The 21,306-nt window shown below is 40.4% G+C and overlaps 1 protein-coding gene across 2 annotated transcripts in view; it reads right to left on the minus strand.

Annotated features, from left to right (window-relative positions):
• Nucleotides 1-825: 825 nt before the first annotated feature.
• The window catches only part of LOC144091182 (transmembrane protein 132C-like), a 149,180-nt gene continuing 128,699 nt past the window's right edge, over nucleotides 826-21,306 (minus strand). For both annotated transcript variants that reach the window (XM_077623295.1, XM_077623294.1), the window contains exons 6-10: nucleotides 16,898-17,041; nucleotides 14,299-14,507; nucleotides 8,429-8,726; nucleotides 5,399-5,590; nucleotides 826-3,845 (exon numbers count right to left, since the gene is read on the minus strand). In XM_077623295.1, coding sequence (XP_077479421.1) covers nucleotides 2,808-3,845; nucleotides 5,399-5,590; nucleotides 8,429-8,726; nucleotides 14,299-14,507; nucleotides 16,898-17,041 — 1,881 coding nt within the window. In that variant the 3' untranslated portion in view covers nucleotides 826-2,807. The remainder of the gene's footprint in view (nucleotides 3,846-5,398; nucleotides 5,591-8,428; nucleotides 8,727-14,298; nucleotides 14,508-16,897; nucleotides 17,042-21,306) is intronic.

The following is a 21,306-nucleotide window of genomic DNA, read 5'->3' on the forward strand; positions in this document are numbered from 1 at the left end:
GAGTGGAGCCTCTGCTAGCCACCCTCCCAACAGGGACTCCCGGTCGCTGACAGCCGTGGGGTCGGTTTCTATTTTGTCGGGGACGCGGTGGCGTGCACCCCCCCGGGACGCTAAGGAGGACAGCGGTCAGGCTGCGCGATTGGCTGGCCGCAGTGAGGGAGAAAGAGTGGGCAGGTAGTTGATGCCCGAGCTCCCAAGCCGGCAATCGGTTCTCCAGCGCTGGTCCTAGCTCGATGATTGCCAGCGCCTGTGCCTGCGCCTGTCCCGGTGCCCTGTTCTCCTCCGCCAGTGCCGTCGCTAGTTGGGGACGTTGATGACGGGGACGTTGATGACGGGGGTCCGACGACGGCAACGTTGACGATGGGGGCCCTGATGATGGAGGCCCTGACGGCGGTGATGTTGAGGACGCAGGCACTGATGGCGGCGACATTGACGACGGGGGCTCTAACAGTGGTGATGGTAATGACGGGGACCTTGATGGGACCGATACTGACTTCTGGAGCTGAACTGTGGCCATGACGGCAAGTCCGATGGAAGGGGCATGAACTGCAGCCATGAGGGCTGCGACAACGCGGACAGCGGCGATGGCCGAGATACGGATTGTGTTAACGAGTGTTCCCTTGGCGAGGATGTCACCCTTCTAGAGTGTCTCCAGGACGGGCCAGTCCACCGCTTTGTCACGGGCTGGCTGGGACGATTGCCCAAGGTGCCATTCCGTTGTTTCCTCCCGAGACGAGGGGCAAGCTTGTCAATTCCATGCCGCCCGGCTGTGAGGATTACCCAACTAAGGGCTTTTGGGGGGGGGGGGGGGGGGGGTATATAGCGTTTGTTTGAACAGTGAAGGCTTTATTCTTATTGGGGTTTGGACAGTGCCGTTGCCCTTCTTCGGGCCCCCTGCTGCCTTCCTTCTTGACATGTTTTTTTTCTCTGTTGGGATGTCTGGGATCTGTTCCGTAAGTTCCGTTCTGTCATGTTTTGTTTGGGTTTGGTGGTTGGTGTGTTTTCCCTTGTGTGTTCTGTCCGCGTGATTGAAAATGAGTTAGACCTGCTGTATCTTTCCAGGGTCTCCTTCCCTCGTGTCCTCCCTAGCGTCCCAGAACAATAGACATACATGACCCCGTGTGGTCCGCAAAAAGACTAACCGAACTCCAAGCATATCGTAAGATCATCAGACATGAGTGCGTAGGGAACTTATTTAAAATATCTGAATAACTAGCATAATTCTGACTGCTTCCTTAAGTTGGCAACAGGTCTATTTCACAAAACCTTACAGAAATGAAGTCACACCGGATAAACTTTCTTCCAGCCTCAGGTTGGGAAGTCGTTAAAATATCAATACTGTAAGGTTGCCTTGTGCACAATTAGATTGTAATGAGCTGAATTACAGAATAGTGTATTGGCATGTCATAAGGATCTTTAACATCCTTCGCAAATATAACGAAGAACTAAATGTCCAAAATGTAATACTAATCCCATACAAATGGGCTGTGAAAGAGTAGAATGGAAGTCAATAAACCGGAAAGATAATAAGCCTCAGTGGGTCAATAGCACATTGGTTGAGTCCAGCATGCTAATAGGTAAACATTAATGTTAGAATGAGATGGGAAAAATGAGCAGATGCTGCAATGTATTTCAATAAAATCAGATCATTTTATGAGGAACCAGACAACTTTTAGGCAAACATTGTCATAAACAAACCAAAACATAACTGGTCAGACTTATATATCACAGGCCAATGAATCACATATGTATGACAGAGTGGAGTCACCTTCAGACACAATTCATTTAGGAAGGATGAGCTTGACATGTGCTTGACAAGATGAGTGATGGGGTCATATTTCACAGTTAGCGATTGTTTTTTTTATTCACTGTCATGAGTGTTTTTCAAGAATGGCACACATAGTTCTTCAGTATGTAATTCAGGCCATACACTGTGCTGAAACTGGATGGACTTAATATGAATAGGGCGATGTCTCTGGTACTGTGTATTTAAAGTGAAGGTTTCCCTAATTCATATTCTATTAAAATCTGTTCAAGTATTTGACTTCAATTAAACAGATTCAAAGGGAAACCAAAACACAAAGTGGGACGAACATACAGAAGCCAAACCAAAGCTCATTTTTACAATGTGTCACTGCAATAATACTGATAAGTTGCCAGGGCTATTCCTTATGTACACACCTTCCTTCCAGGCACCAGATCTAATACACATCCCTTATAACTTTATATCATGCATTGATCTGACTTCTAGAGAGAAAGAAAAACCCAAAGAAATGGTCTTTATACAAACTGTTACTGTACATATAATACCTCTAAATAAAACTTTGGAATTATTTATATATCCATATATATATATATATATATATATATATATATATATATATATATATATATTTCCAGTGCGTACCGCAACTCTGCAAAAGCAGAAAGAGCAAAAACAAAACAATAGGATTGAAAGAAGATGATACAAAAAGAAAACAAACTCAAGTACAGAGCGTACACAATATGAAACGGAATTAAATACAAACAACAGACATTTAAGTTAAGAAACAATATCAAGTTCAGACTACGTCTTTTGTAGTTGTTTTCTGGCAAACAACTTATTGTTGTCCGTCTCTCTTCCTCGTCTTAGGGCCGTCACATGTGCAAAGTTCTACCCCGGTGCATGAGTGACATACAGTGAAACGAGAGCCAATGTCTGGCTTCTTCATTGCCTTTTTATCTATTCATTTATTTTAAATTCCTTTCTTCATTCCAAAGGCATTCGGGTGAGTTTCACTTAAGTTCACTGAATCACCGACAAGCTTCTAAGCAATGTTCTTGACACTGTTCTCGTTCAACTTTTCCATGTAGTTTCTAAGATCCTTGGAGTCCCCTAGCTGAATATCCGGACACACCCATTTAATCTCACTGGTTTGCATTAATGCCAACGGGCTAAGGGCAGGACATCCATTACTGGATTTCATTTTGGAAAATGTGGTGAATTTTACCTTCTTTCTTTTGGTCGTAGGAGAGTTAAGTGACTCGTGTCTGGGATCCCTAGATCCTCCAACAGAATTTCCATGCTGGATGCTTCCATTTAAGAGCTGGCTCCCTTCCTCTGGGGTTCCGGCTAGTTCGTCTGCTTGCTGTTGTTGCAAGCATAGGCCCTCTTCTTGGCCTAGCCAAACCCAATCATGGGAATGGGACATTGTCTCTGGTCCCTCAACGGACAGGTGCTTGCTTCGGTACTTGTATGTGTAAGAGATGCAATTAATAAGGAATACCAGGATGGCCAGGCAGAAGACTCCCAATAGGGCGTACATACCGATCTCCAGGTCGGTCATTGCTCTTCGGGTCGGCAGATCGTCATCGGTGCTGCGACTACGTGGATGCACGGCCTGGTTTGGAAAGTCTGAGAATTCACTTTGGATTTTTTCCCCAGTACCTGCAGACAGACGCCCTCCGTTGGGCCTCATGGGGACGTGACCCCTGATTGTTGTTGCACCACGGTTAATTAGACCGGTTTCCATATCAGAGATGGATCCACCGTAGTGAGGAGTATCAGGCCGTGTACGCCGCTCTCCTGAGTACCTCACCTGTACGTTAGCCACGCCAGAAGCTAAACTGGCACGACTCTTTCCATTCTGGCAAATCTCGGACAGGCTCAATTCAACACGTACAAGTAAACCTTGACCTTCACCCTTTGCCATGACAATCGGCCACCTCCAAGCTGCATTTCTCTTAATCACCACCACACGTTCGTCCAGCGTGGTTGCAGTTAGTGTGAAATGGGATGGGTTGTAATTCTCTAGCGGAGTCATAGAGCCATCGCTGAACTGTAGCCAGGCACTGATAAAGGACTCCTGGGGAAAATAAGGCAAACAAGTTTTAGTTTTTAGAAAATTACATCAAACAAAATACTTATTCATCCAATCAATTAAAATAAAACATTGGTGTAGAGCAGGGGTCGGGAACCTTTTTGAAAGAGAGAGCCATAAACAATTCTTATTTTCTAATGTTATTGCCAAAGAGCCAAATGTCAGAATTTAAAAGTAAAAATATATGAAAATGTGCATTTTTTTTTGGTCATTTCACCACTTTTTAATCACAAAAAGTCTCTGATTTCTTTTGACAACATTGTTATGATGTTGGTAATCAATCAGTATCAATAAGATGAGTCATGAAAAACTAAATTATGATTAAAGTGGTGCTAGAGCTAGTCTTAACGCCACGGTGTCGACGTGACGCTCCTATTGGTGCGTTCAGGACTCGGCTCTCACACTAGTGATTTTCATATTTTACCTCACAGGTTAGTGGAGAGCCATATGCACCCATGGAAAGAGCCACATATGGCTCCCGAGCCATAGGTTCCCTACCCCTGGTGTAGACACTTTCCATCCTGCGCTTTACATGAGAGAACTTCGGAAAAAAATATGACACCCCACACCAATGTTCCCTCTAATTTTTTGTTTGTCAGGGCAGAAAGACAACCTCCCTGAGCACACTGAGTACCGGTGTGAGCAACATCATCATTGCTCGCTATGGGCACACACCAGTATCACACCTGCCATAAGCAGGTGTATGTCTACTACACATAAATGATTTAGTAATAATAAAATGTAATGATTAATATCTATGAATGGGCGGCCCGGCGGATGAGTGGTTCGCGCGTCGGCCTCACAGCTAAAAAAAAAAAAAAAGGATTTTATTTTGTGCGCTCCATATGATTTGCTTTTGCGCAGACAAGACGAGAGTAGTGCGCAATTGCGCACGCGCGCAGCTTAGAGGGAACATTGCCCCACACCCAAACTGCCAGTCAACGAAGAATTATTGGAGTAAAAGAGAAAAGAGAACACGAGTATCACGCATTTCTTATACAAAGAAAATACCAGGAACATGTTGGAAACACCATAGGACAAACAAAATAAGGCACAACTTTTGTGAACCCCCATCAAGGTCTCAGTAACTTAGTATGCAAACAAACTTTGAAAATAACTCTGAAAAACAATCATATGAAAAAAAAGAAAAAAAAGCAACAACACACACACGCAGGCAAGAAAAGAGCAAAGTGAATTGCAAGCACATCCTAATTATAAGAGACAAGGAAATTTATCTCCTGAAGACAAATATTATTTTCTCTCTAAGGAAATAGTCAGTATGGCTTCTGCCATTTGAAATGATAATGATCACAACAGAGCTCCTTCACTGGTTGAATATGCAAATCAAAGGGAAGGATTCCGAACATAAATTTAATGATGGAACTAAAAATAAAAAGAATACAGTTTTATTATTGCTGCGACTAAACCCTGAACTTGTTAGCCACACATACAGTACAAGCAGCTCTGTGCCAACACTTTACATACTGCATGTGCTTCCCACTACAACAATAACACTGAATGAAAACCAAAGCTGCTACCTGTTGGGGGGTTTCGATGACTTCCTGTGTAGTTGCCGTGGCGACAATGGCATTGTTGCTCCCTGGGCTAAGGTTCAGGGAAAGCGAGAGTCCGGAAACTAACTGCACTCCCAGCTCCGTCACACTCACTTTGTCATCCAGCACCCTGATGCTCCTCTCAGCCAGGACCATTGATGTCAGAGGAGAACGGACCTGAAAAAATGGTGGAAAGAAAGACTTCTACGTGTAAATTGAAATCACCGTTTTTACAATGTAAATCCCACAGCACCAAGGTCGATTGAACAAAGATACAGAAAACAATTCACACTTTTGAGTGTTAACTAGAAGTTTCGATTGGCCATTCTACAGCACAGTCAACCCAAACAATATCACGGTTCCATTTGCAGTTTTTATGTCATTACAGCTGGCTGGTTATTAAACTTCTATACTGTTTGTACAAAACATTTGTTTTCACTATTGATCTTGCTCTCTCATTTAATTGCATGTGCTTCCAGTGGATTCCCTATCGCCACTCTTTGTATATAATTTGAGAATGATATGGAAAATAAAAGATAAATACCTGATTTCAAATGTCGAAAATGATTTTTCTTTTGAACCTGTCCTTTTCAGTTACTTATACACGAAGAGTGGGAAAGATGTGTTTTTATAATTTGGCACATGTGAGTTTTGTGTACTGTGATCCTTCACCACTTTGCGGCTTTTTCCCGGAAATCTTATTCAATGATGAACGGAAAGTGCCAGGGTTCACACGGATCACCTGACACTCATCATGTGTGCAGATGCTGCTGGTTGGCTTCATGGTAAAGCCAGACTTAATCTACAAGTTCGACCGTCCTCATGCTTTACGAAAAACAAGAACAAAGGCTTGCTGCCTGTCTACTGGATGAGCAACAGGAAAGCTTGGCTCACAAAAGCCTTCACATAGTTTCACAACTTGAACTATTTCATCCCGAACGCAAAGGTGCACTAAAAGGGCTGCTCTTCAAGGTCTGGACTGTGCGGGAGGACTTGGAGTAAAACTCCAATTAACCAGTTTTTTTTTTTTATTTATATCAAGCGAAGAGGAACAATTTTTACTGTAAGTATAATATTTAAAGTATTTTCTATCAATATATTACATTTAAATATTAATATATTAGTCTTTTCATATGCTTATAACTTTAATATTTTCTAATATAGTCATGTTTTAGGTCAGCTGCGTGGCGAAGTTGAACCCAGGATGCAGTATAACAAAAGGCGGCGAAAATTGCTGGTGCGAAATTTAGGCTTTTAATGACAAAAAAGATGAATGCAAAAGTGAAAAAATAAACCAAGAACATGCATACGGACGAAAAGGGCAAAAAACATGACTTAGTAGACGGGACACACAGGGTAATGGTAGCAGCACGGGATGCAGGAATAATACTCCCACGATCGGGCATGCCAGGACGCAAAGTATAAATTGACACACAAGGGATAATTATCAATAAAACACAACCGTAAGGAAGGGGAGCCTAGAGGGACACACATCACCCAGACAGCACACACAATCAAGACACGCACACACTTCCACCAAAATCCCAACATAACATGACAAATATATACACTTCTTAATAATTGTACTTGTCTACTTGCATTTTTGTATAGGCGCGAAAACATGTAGTATGGTAGTAATAATAGCGGTCATCAATGTTCCCTCTAATTTTTCGTTGGTCTGAGCAGAAAGTCAACCTCCCTGAGCGCACTGAGTACCAGTGTGAGCGACATCATCGGTACTCGGATGATTCGCCTAAAGACGTTTCGCCGACGGACGTTTGACAGTTGACGTTCGGCGGAACGTCCATTCGGCGACCTGTCCATTTTTCATGTAAAACATGCTGTAAAACACGAAAAACATAAGTGGACAGAGCTACTGCCACTGGCCGCCGCTTAAACGGCGCCATCATGGGGAAAGGGGTAAAAAAAAAAAAAAAATAATAAAAAAAAAAAAAAATTAAAAAAAAATTAAAAAAAAAAAATCCGATTTTTTTTTTTACTGCGCGCCATATGATTGCTGCTGCGCAGAGAAGACGAGAGTAGTGCGCAATTGCGCACGCGCGCAGCTTAGAGGGAACACTGGCGGTCATCCTACATTGCGGTTTTTCGATTATCGCGACTATGTATGTTCTAGATTTTCTGCGAAAATTGAGGGATTAGTGTAGATGCTTTAGAGCTTATGTTTTGTTGTTCAGACAGAAAAGTGTATTGGGGATACAGAGAAAGTAAAAATAAAAGTGATACAAAAAAAATATGATTGAAACACATGGTATCAAATGTAAGCATTATTAACTTGAGGTGACGACTCTAAAAAGAAAACAAAATGTGAGGAGGGGATTTACCCAGCAACTGAAGAACAAGAAGAAGCCTCCTTCTTCTTGTTCTTCAGTAGGTCAGGTGGAATGGGTCAAGGTAACAAGTGTGACAGGGTTCAACGGTGGAATACAAAGCTACGAGGTTCAAATAAAATGATTTCTTTTGTAGTGAATAGGGAGCAAATGCCGCGACCCTAATGAGGATAAATCGGTTCCGAAAATGAGATGAGATGAGGGAGCAAATAAGATTGGTCGCGGCTAAAAATGTGATGTACACGTGGAATAAGGTGCTCAGGCGCCTTGAAATATGTTAACTGATCAATCCTCAGATTAGTTTAGTTTTCCTGTTTAGCTTACATCAGAGAGCCGCAGTCTCTGTGGTATTTGTCACAATCTTTCCAAAATACGCAATGGCCCCAAGCATACTCCTGGGGTCTGCGGTCAAACCACATTTGTTTGTTTACTTGGGATAGAGACACATTTTCAAATCTGCCGTTCGACCCCCTGCTAACTTGACATTCATTTGACTTCAAAGTTAGAAATATTATGTGGCTGTAAAAGTTTGGATAAGCATGTTCAGTGACCTCTGAGGTTTGGCCCTCCACACATATTGCGCCTCCCAGAAACTGCCTTTGCTAAGGTCAGGAGAAAAAAGCTCAACATGCTTAAAAGCAAATTGTAAAGAAAATATACACACTACCTGAATTTTGGTCATTCCTGCGCTTCTGCCAATTATGACTTGGCCTTCGCGCAACTGGGCAATTTCTGGGTCATCCATCCTCAAAAAGTCTTTAACCAGTTGTGTCACATCCACTTGCCAGTCACTCCCCAACAAAAATTTGTGTGGGCTTTGCTCATCTTCATTACCGGCATCTTGGACCTCTTCACTTTCAGACACAAAATGTGTAAGAACTTGAAGGGTAGTGCTTTGGTATTGGGGTGTGCAGGAGTTTTCGCTTTTCGGTTTCCCCTTGTAGTCATCCTCCATGTCGTCATACCTGAAGCAAGAGCATGTACAAACGTAAAAACAAAACTCTAGTAATAGAAGTTGGTTTTTGAGGAGTAAAGGTCAATTTGCTTTCATGAAATTATTACATTCATTGTCTATCTGATCTGTGGTGCTTGCTGGAATGCTGACCTCCCATAAGTCATATGCCCTTCGGTCTTTTCAAAAATCCATGAAAAACAGCTTCGAGAGACAACCTGCTGCCATGCTTGCGTTCTCATTTTCTTCTAAAGGGCAACTAATATTTTGCTATTTTGCTGCCATTTATTGTGCACATAGCATGTACCCTTTGTAAGATGGGGAAAATGTTTACAAAGCCATATACATATGAAGTTCCCGGGGACAACTTTCTTGTCCACTCTATTTGGTTATGTAGAATCTCTTTAAACAGGACCACAAAGACAGCATTGCAGTTTAAATTGTGGGTATACATTTTATGTAAACATTATCTAATACGTTGTTTTATGGCATAACTTAAATTAAATTCATTGTGTTTTGCAAACCAATATACCCTAACCCTCTAATCCTAACTCTAAAGGTGAGGAAAAATATACGATCTGAGGGTTGCTGCCATGTTTTTATTCTTCTCTTTGTTGTATCCATATTACAGCTAGTGTGAATTATATACTCAGGACCTGCTTAAAGACCGAAAAAATACATGTTCAGTACTGTGGACGTAACTACCAGTTTAAACATGATTGAAATGAAATGTATTCATCACTGTCACTCTTTCCTGATACAAATTATTAGGTGTCACTCTCGAATTAGTTTCTTTATTTCATTCATTCAATCATCTTCTATACCGCCCATACGTGAAAGGGTTACGGGGGTTGCTGGAGCCTAACACAACTGTCTTTGGGCGAAAGGCAGATTACACCCTAGACTGGTCGCCACTCATTTGTAGGGCACAGCGAGACAGACAACCACTCACGCTGGCATCGAGTGGGAATCGAACCCAGATGGCCCCCACCTAAGACAAGTGGAAGAACCACTGTACCAACGGGAGGCCAGTTTCTTTATCTCATACAATACATTTTCATTCCAGCAAATGTAAATCACGTACAGTAAACAGGAGGGGCCAAACATTTTTTTTCCCAGGACGACTATCAAAAAATTAAAAGGATGGTAGGGCTAACTTGACACCCATCCACTTATAGTTAAGTAGACGATCGGAATAAGGGAAAACATTGCGTTTTAAAAGGGATTGTAAGCATTAACTTATTGGCTGCCATTAACTGCAATAAGCATTCAATCCTATTTGACCAATCAAATTGGATTGGACGTCTATCACCGTCAATAGCAATTACACATGATGACACTATACCATGTGGAAATAACTGTCTATAACTGTCAATGAAAGTGAATGAGTCAAGGGCTACAAGTGAAAAAATAATTCAAAGGTAAGTATAATTATACTGTCATCCTTCACTACTTAGTGGTTTCAACATTCGCGGCTTCAGTACATTGCAGTATTTTATATTAAGTATCCAAATAAAAAATGTTCATAAAAATATCAATATTCTCGCAAGTGAAAGACAGCAGATCAAAGTGGCGGCACAGCTTCTTCGCCGCTGAAAAGAAGAAGCTAAATTTCATCGTAGAAGAACAGTGATGGGCCGAATAATATAAAAGGCAGAAAAGTAGGGTGTCTTTCCTTTTCTTGTTATATTTGAATTGGATTTCGCATCGCACACATCACCTCGTGGAGAAAGACAACACCTTGTATTTTCCTCTTTTGTTCGCATTGGATTTGGCATCGCCGCATCACCTCGTGAGCAATGTTCCCTCTAAGCTGCGCACATGCGCAATTGCGCACTACTCTCATCTTCTCTGCGCACAGCAAATCATATGGAGCGCACAAAATAAAATCCCCATTTTTTTTTGCTGTGAGGACGACGCACGAACCACTCATCCGCCGGGCCGCCCATTCATAGATATTAATCATTACATTTTATTATTACTAAATCATTTATGTGTAGTAGACATGCGCCTGCTTATGGCAGGTGTGATACTGGTGTGTGCCCATAGTGAGCAATTATGATGTTGCTCACACCGGTACTCAGTGTGCTCAGGGAGGTTGTCTTTCTGCCCAGACAAACACAAAATTAGAGGGAACATTGCTCGTGAGGTAAGACGACGTCTTGGCTTTTCCTGTTTTGTTTGGCTTGGATTTTGCATCGCGCACATTACCTCGTGGAGGAAGACCATGTTAAGCCTATTCCAGCTTTGTTTCAGAAAAGTAAAAATATGTGGCAGTTACCAAAAAAGTGAAGTTGCTAAATATGCTGAAGGCGGGCAATAAGTATGCCCATGTAGCACGCCATTCCTGTGTCTTACGTCAAGAAAGAAGAAGCGAACATTTGGACGGCAACGATATCCTTTTCCAAGGACAGCAAACAAGTGATAACCATTAGGGATAAAAACATAATTGAGATTGAGAATGCCCTATCGGTCAGGAACCGCTTTATCCTTATTAGGGTTGCGGGGGGTGTTGGAGCCAATCCCAGCTGTCTCTGGGCCAGAGGCGGGGGACACCCTGAATCGGTGGCCAGCCGATCGCAGGGCACAAGGAGACAGACAACCACACACTCACATCCATACCTAGGGAGCAATTTAGAGTGTCCAATCAGCCTACCATGCATGTTTTTGGAATGTGGGAGGAAACCGGAGTACCTGGAGAAAACCCACGCAGGCCCAGGGAGAACATGCAAACTCCATGCAGGTGGGACATCAGCTGGATTTGAACCCAGGTCCCCAGTGCTGTGAGGCCGACGTGCTAACCACTCGCTCCATCGGGCTGCCAGGTTGGAAAGGATATTTTCTTTATTTGCTGTGGGACAATAAAAACTAGGCGGCGGGCCATAGTTTGGACACCGGTGCCCTAAATTCCTTCCCAGTTACTTTTTTTTCTTTACCACCCTTACCATGATTCAGTAAATTTTGCCTCTCCCTTTCAAACAAAGGGCAGAGGTGTTCGTCCAACAAGGAGTAGGGGAGCGCTGATCTTGGGAGACGGTGACAGTTTCCATTAGGTCTAATGAGCTGCAGCAAGCCAAGCAGAAAAAGAGGCTGACAGGTTAACATGCTGGGGCCCTAAGGCTTGGCTTAGTTTCGATAACAGAGGCAAGATGCAATTTATGTTTCACAGACATACGTGAGGTCAGGTCGTGTTGGGGTCACCGACTAAAGGGTCAGCTAAGAGTTAATAGATGAGACACCCATGCGGAAATAAGGTCTATGCGATTCTGCTGAATATTCAAGAGATGTTTGTTTTATTTACACATGCATATAATGCACCCTCACTGCTCTGATGAAAAATCCCTGCTCACTTTCGGTAAGATAAAAGGGTGGGGTGGATGTATGTATGTTAGAGTGCCCCCCAGTGGGGTCTAGAGTAATTAGCAAGTGCAGTATGTAACTACAAAGTGCATAATCATCATTTACTACAGCATGGAATAAGGAAAAGTAGAGTCCAAGTTAGTTCTCTGAAAAAGTAATTCAATTACTTTAGTAGTTATTCAATTCCTGTATGTTTCGGAATACTTGTTGTACCAGGGTATACAATGAAGAGAAAAATGTAATGGAACAATAAAACGTGCAGAATTTTTTAATAGGCATCTTTAATTTTATAAACTTGCTCTCAAAACAAAAGCTCCTGTGCAAGATGAAATAACTAAAATATCAAAATACGTACATACAGTTATACCTCTACTTATGAATGCTTCTAGGTATGAAATTTTCAGGTTACGAAAGCTTTTTATATGCCGATGAGTGCCTCGAGATATGAAAAAGATCCACGTTACGAAATCCCCCAAAAAGTAAATGCATTTCCTTATTCGTTATTTTATTTGGAGATTGTCACGGATGCATTGACTCTACTGGGCTCTCATTGGCTGTCTCACAACAACCACTATCCATGTTTCAAGATTCTCTCTTACATACTTTTGACCGCCGTTTGTCGTCACGGAGTTCTGACGGTGTTTTTTGTTGTTGTTAAGTTTTTCCAAGTGTGGATAAAGCAGCTGCTTCTGTTTTAATCATCATGCCTCCCAAGAAAATTCCCAGTGCGAATGGAAAGAAGTGGGCAGCGAGGAGGACAATGACGATGTGGTCGAGGGGCATAAAAACGAACTCTCTCGAGTTAATGGAACACTCGGCCAAACCGAGGGGCCGTGGAGAAGGCAGCGAGCATTCCAACAGCAAATATCAAAGAAATGCTGGAGAAATTTCACGAACTTTCTGTCTTCGTAGAAAAAAAACATATCCAGAAAGTATTCACGAATCGTGCTGTCGCCCACTTTGAAGACGTTTGTCTGTTGAATTATAGAAACATTATTAAAAGTCGTCAAATATAATCGACTTTGTATTTTTTTTAATAATTTGGCAACCAGCACTGCAGAAGGGCAAGTTAAATCCAAACAGGTAAGAAGTAGTAGCTACTAATGAAATGGGTCAAAAATTACATTCCAAAGAAATCATGAAACGTTAATGTTTGTTGTTGATTATTGTTGTTAATGTTGTTGTTTGAATTCTAAATGTTGAGTTTATGAGGTGGGTTCATGTGTTATTGTGTTGTGTGCTCTCTTCTGTTGCCTACCGTTAGTTTCCTCTTGTTCCCCTGCGTTTTAAGGCGGATAGATTTTGTATGCTTGTTATTCATTTTAAGACATTAATAAATAATTTTCTCTCATTTTTGTGTGTTTCTCACATCTTTCATACAAAATTGGGACACTTTGACCAATTTTAAAGGGTTTAATTGGTAATTGTGTGAGGACCGTGGAATGAATTAGAGAATTTACATATAAAATACTGCTCTACTTACAAAATTTTCAAATTACGAAAAAAGTTCTGGAACCAATTAATTTCCTAAGTAGAGATACGACTGCATAAACACAATTTTCAGCCTCACAAAAAGAAACTAGAAAGGCTGTGAATACCGTATTTTCACACCTATAGGGTGCAATTAAAAGTATACCATTTTCTTGAAAATGGACGTTGTGCCCAATCAATCATTATGCGCCTTTTGTTTGCACTAAATTTAAACTTTTGTATGACCCTGGCCGCTTGACTGACTGGTTTCATTTCTTGCCGACACGCTACTTACTGCGGTCAACCCAGTGGACGTTCATGTTCTCGTGGTCAAATGAGCAGACCCTATAAATTTTTTAAATAACTGCAGATGTAATATAGACCTTGTAATGTAAAAGATCCTTCCTTGCATGTGAGTATTCCCATTCATCTAGGTCATTTTCTCCACTGGGCACGGAATCAATTGCAAATATACTTTTCTGTTTGGACTAGTTCTCTCTTAGCTATGACTTATTGCATGAACCGATGAAGCTCGTTTGAATAAGAGTCAAAACATCTTCAGAGACAAGCAGAAAAGTCCAGTTGCAATTGATTCAATGCTCTGAGAGGGGCACCTTGGAGCTTCTGGCAGTAGGTTGGGGCTAAATTACAAATGACGGAAAAGCAAAAAGGAATTCATGAAAATCCAACTGAACTCGCTGTGCTGAGGCAAATTGAAGATATATTTCAGAAAGATAAACAATGTCAGATCTTACCTGTGCTGTCTCGTAGCGACAGGAACTCTCCATCCCTTGACCTGACTAAGTTCAGGGTCAGCCACATCAATAAGCAAAGGCAGGCGGGGCATCCAAACGCTCATCTCTAGCTGTGCACTTAAAAAACTGTAGGTGAAGTTGAGCATCACCTTGCTCTTTCCTCGTGTTTCCTTTCCATTGACGTACACATAGTCACATCTCTCTGACACCTTGCGTCGATCATAGACAGGCGATGAAATGACAAGAATGATAGAAAAATGTTATAAAATGACAGATAAATAAGACCAAAATGAATTACAGTTTAAGGTTAGCTGTGTTGGAGAATGTTTATCTAATGAATGGTTTATTGAAAACTCTTGATTGTGTATTGGTGTGGATTTCAAGCCCTGGGATTTGTTGGCAGACACTCCAAAAGATGAACCACTTCACACAGTCAGCTGGGATAAACCTCACCTTACCTGCGACAACTGTTTTGTAAACATAAATCACACAGAAAGATCATAGGCAATTCTCACGTTCTGAATCAATCTAATGCTGGACCAAGAGAACTGGCTAACTGTTTTATCTGATTTCCTTCTCACTATTTCAATGCCCATATTGTCTGTGTGTTCAAAATCATTTCTAGAGCTACGATCCGTTCCAACGCAGCAGATGGAGCTGGTAAAAGAAACAGACGTCAAATCCTAGTAGAAGAAAAAACCTAAGCTCGAATTTGGTATTTTTTTAACGACAATGACTTAGACGATGATCATTATCCGATCGTTATACAGTAAAATGCACCAACACTGTCTTTAATTCTTTTTAAATTACCAGAATTCCCTCATCAGATGTTTGTCCCTTCGGCCAAGTCTCCAGTCAAATATTCAACTATGTCGCCGGCAAATTTATTCGTCTCTTGCTTTCCAACCTAGCCATCATCATTTGAAAAATGCCCACACTTGTTTAGAACCAAACAATCTGGGAGATACTGGTAGAAGAAAAAAACCTAAGCTTGAATTTGGTATTTTTTTAACGACAATGACTTAGACGATGATCATTATCCGATCGTTATACAGCAAAATGCACCAACACTGTCTTTAATTCTTTTTAAATCGCCAGAATTCCCTCATCAGATGTTTGTTCCTTCGGCCAAGTCTGCAGTCAAATATTCAACTATCTCGCCAGCAAATTTATTTGTCTCTTGCTTTCCAACCTGGCCATCATCATTTGAAAAATGCCCATAATTTTTTAGAACCAAAAAATCTGGGAGATGCTGCTGCACAGTTTAAAAAAAAAACTATGAAAACACTGTCTCCTCAAAAACACGTTGCAGATTTGCGTAATTTAGACTCTCTATTGTTTGTTTTAACCTACACCGCAGTCGTGGTCCACTGACTGATAGAGGCTACAATAATTTATGCAAGTCACGTGATTGGTATTGATTCATTTTACCTCTTGCACTGTGCAAGAACTGTAGCTAAGAAAACATCTGCGTATTTAAAATTGATGAAACTTAATACGTATGGTATTATTTAGATGCTCTTCTTTCTGCTCCGTGTGACTGACGTGAAAGAGAGTGAGAAAGATATATATATATATATATATATATATATATATATATATATATATATATATATATAGGGACAGTGCAGAAGAGCTGGACTTGTTTGCTTCGGTGCTGCGATGAAATTTTAATGGCATAATAGTTTGCTTATATTTTTGCTTGTTTGTTTTTGCATACTTGCATAATTGGTATACCTCTATCATTTTTAAAGGTTTAATAGTGGCTAGTATTAAATATTGTGGAAAGAATTATGCTAATTCAAAGAAAAATACTGCTCTACATATGAAAACTCCATGTTACAAAACAACTTCTGGAACGAATCAATTTAGTACGTGGAGATAACACTTTCGGAATATCCTTATACTATTGCAGGGATCGGCGGGAATGTATGGCTCGTGAGCCATATATTGTATTGGCCTGATTATAAGACGATGTTTTTTGGCATTGAAATAAGACTGAAAAAGTGTCGATCGGCTTACATTTGGGGTCTAGACATTATAACCAGTCACAACCCTAGATGGCGCGTGAATTGAATTGAATTGAATGGCTTTATTGTCATTATACAAGTATAATTAGATTTAAAGTTTCACTATAAAGTGCAGACATAAATAATCAATAAATAAGTAATAAATACATAAGTAGTAAACATGATAAGTAGTCAACATAAATAAGTAGCCAAATAAGATGAGGAGTCAAAATGAATAAGTGGTCACATAATAATAATAATAATCGGACATAGGCCCCTGTTGTAGTTATCACAACACAAAAAGCCTACTTGTCATCACACGCAGAAACTGCGTGTGACAAAATTGATGGTGCTTCTCCATAAGCTACGTTTACTCGGCAAAAGACCTAAATCTAGTACGGACTTGTAATTGGCATTCTGCTATTGTGGATACAGGTAAATAAGTCTAAGTCTAAGTAGTCTAGTACAAAAAGGGATTTAAGTGGTTAGCAGCCTATGGAGTTTTAGTGAAACTACAAGATAAAAAAATGTCAACAACAACAACAACAAAGGGAGTGTGCCAAACTCCTAGAGAGACACAACAGACACACCTTAATAACTTGGTCATCTGTTGACCTGCATTCCACCGACTCGGTTACATCAGAGACCGCGCCATCTGTTCCCACGGTGATGACCTTAATGGGCACGGCAACTGTACGACCATTCAGGATGGCTGTATTGAGGATCTCTGTGTCCTGTGAAAGAAAATATTTATCCATAACATTAATTTTCTGAACCGCTTATCCTCAGAAGCATGGCAGGGAGAATTTTTTTCAATATAAATAATTATTTCACAGCTCTTTGGCAAATGTTGAAATTCAACACACAAGACCAGTTACCATTGTATACCACTCAAAAATAAATTATCTATTTAAGGCCAAAACTCAATTATAACTGAAATGACTTTCAATTCATGAAGATAAATATAAATAAAAAATGTACCAAATATCAAAGATGCAAAACAGTCTTTGGTCTGATTTTACGAAACCAAACATAAGTAGCGTCAGATAAAAATTGGTTTAGAAACACACAGTAGCAGTTGTGGTGTAATTATCACTTTATAAACTGAATTGCATGCTTAATGTGTTGTATGGGCTGTGATTAGCGTCAAGGAATGTGGATTGTCTTTTCCCAGCAATCAGCAGGGGCTCATTTCAAATGGGGATATAGGGAAAGTGTCTGTTAAATAAAGATAATTCCTGTCAAACGGTGCTCTTTTCTGCAATTTTGCAAAATACATTAACAAGCCAAAAGCATTAAAGAGGTGGAATGTGATAATTAAGACAATATCTTTAATCCTGAGCTGTTGGCGTGATGCTAGCAGAAGATTGTCATGACAGGGCCTCTCACTCATCACAGCTTAGTTTCAATAAAAGTCTCCTTAAGCCTTGAGAGGGAAAGAAAAAGTTCCGACAGCTTTTTATTGGTTCAAAGCGCTTTGTCTGGTTCTCAAAAAGAGGGTTTACCATCAAAGCTTAAATGGTGACTAACTCTTTTTCATTAGGGTTTATTCCTCGTCGCAACTTTTTCAACCGCCGCTTTTTACAACAATAATATATTAGACTGGAAACGGCATACATAGCGAGGGTAATAATAGACACAAAAGAATACAATGAATGCTTAAATGTCTTGTTTGGATGTTTAATGCTTATCCCGCCAGATTGAAGGAAAAATGTCTAAATAGTATAGTCAATAATGGGAGCTGTTACTTTTCACTCAAAATTAATGATTATGATCTCTCTCAATTAGCACACTTGGCTCTGAAAATCCCTGTCATGAGTGAATGGAATGCTTGAAAATAATCTAAACATACTGTAACATACCGTATTTTTCTGACTATAAGTCGCACCAACCAAAGATATACAATATATGTAGTCCAGTCGCACTAGAATGTAAGTCTAATTTTTGGGAGGGCAGTTTTTTAGCAAAAATAAGTTAAAGTAACCATGGTAAAATGGAGAACAACAACCTAACTAGGCATCTGTTAACTTGACCATTTTCCTTACCTGATTTCAATCCTCACTTTAACAAATGAAAGTGGAAGGATATCAAATTGGTCCTTGCACCCCAATATTTTTTTTCTCCCAGCAGAACAAAGTTTGGACACCCTAATCTAAAGGAAATGAAAATGACTCCCTCGAAATAGTGCAAACCTGAAATCCGATACATTCATATGAACTGTTCGCTCTCAATCCCTGAAAAATGCACCAATTTTCCCATAATTGCATCCTAACACTGGGCAGACACATTTATAGTGACAGAGAAAGTATGCTGCATATATCTTGTTTTATGCCTTAGTGACGCCTGGTTTTCATTCAATAAGCCATTACTGAAAAAAGAACACAATGAATGAGCACTCAATAAAGAAGTTGGAGCCCCAAAAAATATTTTTGATTGAAGACTGACAAAGTTCATGTACAAGGTAGCACTTCATTTCAGAATTTAATGAAATTCATTGAAGGGGAGTCGAATGCCCAAAAGAGGCATAGCCTTTTTTTACCACTCCAATTTTCTTTTTTTCTTTTTGGACACTGCCAAATCATGCAAAGTAAAACAATCCTGTGGTTATGAGTAGCGGAGCGGATCTGTCTTATTTGCAGTCTGATTATACTTGATGTAAGATAAACACCTGTCCTTCAAATTGCTATGTTATTAACCCTATTAACAAACAACACACATAAGTGTATTATTTAAAACAGTGGTGTTAAATATATAGCCCGCGAGCTGGATACGATCTGCTACGAGGTCCAAAACGGTAAGCAAGATTCCTCTCCCTGACACTCACCTTGTTCGTATAGTACATACAGAATCACATGCTTTTATTTTGACATCAGCATCGTTAAACTAGAAATTTGTGAGTTTTGGGATCGAGTGCGTTCACTATTTTGCCCACTTTAACATCTGCAGTCACATTGGTTCACTTGCCTGCATCCAGTCAAAATGGCACCTTCAATGAGTTAACAGGGAAGTGACACAGAATTCCAACCCAAAACCAAGAGAGAATGAGAAGATATTAAAATAAAGTTAACTGGAAATGCCCCAAAATCAATAGGAAGCGACTAATAAAGAGAAATTACAGGAATGCCCCTAAAAATGTTTCAAAATTTACAGGAGATGACCTCTAGGTAAAATACAAGCCAAGGAAGTGATGCAAAACTCATTGTCTTCCATTCACAACCATAGATTAGATTAGAACTTTATTTCATCACGTATTCGGGAAATTTCTTGGTTGCAGTAGCAAGACACACAAGACATTGTAGACCTAGGTAAAAAAACTGGAGCCACACACAGGGAGTCCACAAGGTGAGGACCTTCTGGTGACCTTCTAGATTTCCACATGATTTAAACTGGAAGGACAGGCCGTGCATGCTTAAAAGTTTAAAATGGATTTGACCTCTATCACTGTCAATGGTAGCCAATGAGTTAAGAAGGAAGTGACCAAACTAAACCAACAGGAAGTAACCTGGAACTGCCCCAATAATCAACAAGAAGCGACCAATAAACATAAAGCAGTCCGGAAATTTCTCCATAAAACTCAATAGGTAATGATGTCCAAATCAATTGAAGCGGTAGTGCTATCAATGGCAGTAGGTGAGTTAACTTATTTGTCCCAAAATAACTGATCCCGGCCCACATGAGATCTAATTTCCATGGATGTGGCCTAGGACCCAAACTCAGTCTGACACCCATGATCTATAACGAGAGCGAGATAGGTACCTCAGGACATTTATAACCAAGACCCCAATAAGCAGATCTTCCTCCTCAGTTAGAGGCTTACTTCATACCTGTCAAATTATAAATTTTTCCTGTATTTTCTGTTTTTTTATCATTTCAAATTGTGTATGCCATATAGCGACTTTTGTACGGGAAGAAAATGTTTTACAAAAAGTATGTTTTTTTTTGTAAAACCGATCTCATCATCCTCATTTCGACTTAAAAATCAGCACTGGGTGCAAAATAAAAATCCCCTGTTCGGAATCACCACTCAAGTGACAACGAGGAATGAAGTTTTCATGTCCCGGTGAGTGGCTTTCGTTTATTTAATTGATATAAACTATCGATAAAAAGCCAATCCCCCCCGGTACCGCTGCAAAGATCAAACGGAACGACAACGCTTAGCTCCTTTCTTCAAATATATCAGAGCGAGGGCAGCAGGATGAATCAAACCTCTGAGATTATGTTTGATCCTTCGTCAGAGACGGCGAATAAGATAGGGATTTTTCAGAATGTAATCTGAGCACAGGCAACTACTGCTGACACAATAAATGTTGGCTGTGTGTTTTCTTGCATTGTATAAAAGCATTCCAGTCAAAGCCCCAAATCAATCCTCTCTCATTCTTCTACACCTAGTTATACTTGACCCGGCTGCTCATTTTTAAAAGAGGGCTGTCTTGCTTGTGTTCATGAAACTATTTTTAAGTTGCACTAATCAAACAGGAAGATTTTGATGTAATTTGGCATCTTTTGCAGATTTGCTAGTGTTGAACACCATAATACCATTTGGAGTAGTATGAATGGATGGCATAAGTGCATTTTGTGGAATTTAAATGTTTAATTGATTGCAGTACTATGAGCATTAAATCATTTTTTATCAATACATTAATCAAAGTATAAATTATATTTTTGCATTAACTAATGCACTTTAGTAAGAGGACATGGATGTTTGTCTTAAAAACTTGGGTAACGCTCCTTACTCCATTTGAAGCCAGATTTAAAAAATTGTGACCGGACGTTTCATCGAAAGACGTTTGGTCCCCGGACGTTTGGTCGACCGGACGTTTGGTCGACCGGACGTTTGGTAGAACGGACGTTTGGTAGAACGGACGTTTGGTAGAACGGACGTTTGGTAGAACGGACGTTTGGTAGAACGGACGTTTGGTAGAACGGACGTTTGGTAGAACAGACGTTTGGTAGAATGGACGTTTGGTCGCCGGGTTCGCTCGCTGTCAAATTATGACAG

This window comes from Stigmatopora argus, chromosome 16 (assembly GCF_051989625.1).
Source record: "Stigmatopora argus isolate UIUO_Sarg chromosome 16, RoL_Sarg_1.0, whole genome shotgun sequence".
Classification (NCBI taxonomy): Eukaryota; Metazoa; Chordata; class Actinopteri; order Syngnathiformes; family Syngnathidae; genus Stigmatopora; species Stigmatopora argus.